The following is a 2,616-nucleotide window of genomic DNA, read 5'->3' on the forward strand; positions in this document are numbered from 1 at the left end:
AAAAAAAAAAAGGTATATATATATATTATATATATATATATACATATATATATATATTTTTTTTTTTTTTTTTTTTTTTTTTTTGTATATGCAATGTTGTGGAAATATGAATAATTTAATCACCTGTGTTTATATCTTTTAAAATACAAGAAATTACTATCCCATGATTGTCAGACCATAAAGGGTCCAAGTGTGCCCAATTAGGCACTGTAATTATTTTTAAATATTTTCCGTCGAAAATCTTGTTCATATATTTTATTGATTTGTCTACGTGTATAATAGTATCTTTATTTCCATATATTAATGTTATTGGAAATGGACATTCATGTGGATATTTTTCTAGAACATCTGTAACGGGACATGTATTAAATGCTTTTGCCCATCTCGTTAAATTTGCTTTTGATGTTGACCCATTAGGGGTATGATAAAAGAATAATTTTTTCTCTTCAGGTTTTATATTTTCATTATAATATTTAAAAACATGATGTGCTATTATATGTGCCAAATTACTTATAATAAATGTACTAATGTGATATGGTATCATATGTTGAAAAAATGATTTCCCTTTAAAAACAAAACTGTAATATTTAGAAATATATAATAAAAATTTCATAGGGATTTCTAAATTATATTTATTTCTTAATATAATAGGTAATGACATTAAATAACATCGTTTTATACTTTTTCGTACATATTCGTTTAAACATGAACTTATAAGTAACTGAATACTACCTTGTGAAAAACCAACATATATTATTTTATCTTTTTTGGTTTTATTTTTTATGTATTTTATTATGCAAGGTAAATCTTTTGTACTCATATCTTCAAATGTGTATTCAACATCATTATCATCATCGTTATCATCATTATCATCATTATCATCATTATCATCATCATTATCATCATCATCATCATCGTTGTAATCATATTTATTTATCTTATTATCACAATTGTCTATTAAATTAGAACTTTTGTCCTTTAACTTTTTCTTATGCCCAAAATATTCAGAACTTTCTTTTTCTTTAATTTTATCACAATCCAAAGTACCACCACGCTTAATATTAGCATCCTCTCTTTCCTGTGTGGCCTTAAAATATATATTTCCTTTTTTCTTTTCGTTTATATTACGAACACATATATTAAAAAAATTGTTATTAGCCAAGGGCCTAAAAATGAGATGACTATTATTATTATTATTATTATTATTATTATTATTATTATTGTTATTTTTATTATTATTTTTTTTTTTTTTATTTATTATTATTATTTTTTTTTTCTTGTGTAGGTCTATATTTTCTCCATCATAATGATTGAAGCAATTCTTATTACTACTATTCATATAATAATTACATAAATACTTACTCATCAAAAAATTCTTCATATAATATGTGAAGTTATTTTTTTTTGGATATATATATTTAATTGTTTGGAAAAATAATTTATGCAAAATTTTAAAATGGTACATATTTTTATTATCACATTGATTTATATTATTATCTTTTTTTTTTCTTTTTTTCTTTTTTTTTCTCATCTCTTTTTCAATCTGATCACTTTTTATGTTAAGACCCAAGTCTCTTAAATCTTCCTCTGTATAGTTTTCCCTTAATTTATTTATAGCTATATCTTTCCCAACGTACTGTGTGAAATTATTCCCTCTGTTGTTACTTATCCATACATCATGATTATTTGAGAATATTTGGAAAGTTAAAGAATTATAACCTTTACATGTATAATTAATAGACGATTCAAACAACCCATGATTTAAACAAAAAACTTCTTTCTTATCTTCTTCTAATACTTGTTCATTTATCCTTTCCTTTTGAAGAACTTTATCATTTATTATATTTTCTCTATTATTATTTACAATTCTATATAAATTTAATCTATATCCATCAACTGTATACACATAATGTTTTTCTGCTTTATATTTTCCTTGTGTTAAATCAAGTAATAATTTTTCCATTTGATCAAGTGTTTCTCCTTTTTCCGCTTTCTCTTCATTACTTTTTATGTTTATCGTGTTTTTTATATGACATCTTACATCTTCTTGTGAACCTTTGTCATTATCTTTTTCTTTTATATAGTAACAATTATATCCCTTCCTGCACATATCTTTACAAATATTCAATAAATTCCCGAACTTTTGTGTAATATTGCTGAAGGGGGGTTTGGGCATGTTTAAGGTGCATTTTTAAAATTTTTAAATAAGTAAAATGTTTACAATACATACATATATATATATATATAATATATATAGATATATTTAATTAAAAATATTTTAAATAACACAACGCCTTTTTTAAATTCACGTTGTTGAGTAGGATTACAAGAAAGTAGTCCACATTAACAACAATACAAATATATTCACATATACATGTGTATTATATAATTTTTATAATTATTAGTAAAATAATCATATAGACAATATATATATTTCTTTATTTTTACAAGTAAAAACATTTCATCAAATATTTTACATATCGATCAAAAAAAATAAAAAATAAAAAATAAAAAAGAAAAAAGAATAATATTTAACAAACCTTATCATCATAATATTATATATATATATATATATATATATATATGTATATATTCACTTATTTTTTAGAAAGTTTA

The 2,616-nt window shown here is 21.8% G+C and overlaps 1 protein-coding gene across 1 annotated transcript; it reads right to left on the reverse strand.

Annotated features, from left to right (window-relative positions):
* Window positions 1-115: 115 nt before the first annotated feature.
* Window positions 116-2,176, reverse strand: PRSY57_1125100 (steryl ester hydrolase, putative; the record flags this gene model as incomplete). The annotated part of the gene is made up of 1 exon (XM_012908215.2): window positions 116-2,176. The coding sequence occupies one exon, from the start codon at window positions 2,174-2,176 to the stop codon at window positions 116-118; it is 2,061 nt and encodes a 686-aa protein (XP_012763669.2).
* Between the last annotated feature and the right edge of the window lie 440 nt (window positions 2,177-2,616).

The sequence above is a fragment of the Plasmodium reichenowi genome, chromosome 11 (genome assembly GCF_001601855.1).
Source record: "Plasmodium reichenowi strain SY57 chromosome 11, whole genome shotgun sequence".
In the NCBI taxonomy this organism is placed as follows: domain Eukaryota; phylum Apicomplexa; class Aconoidasida; order Haemosporida; family Plasmodiidae; genus Plasmodium; species Plasmodium reichenowi.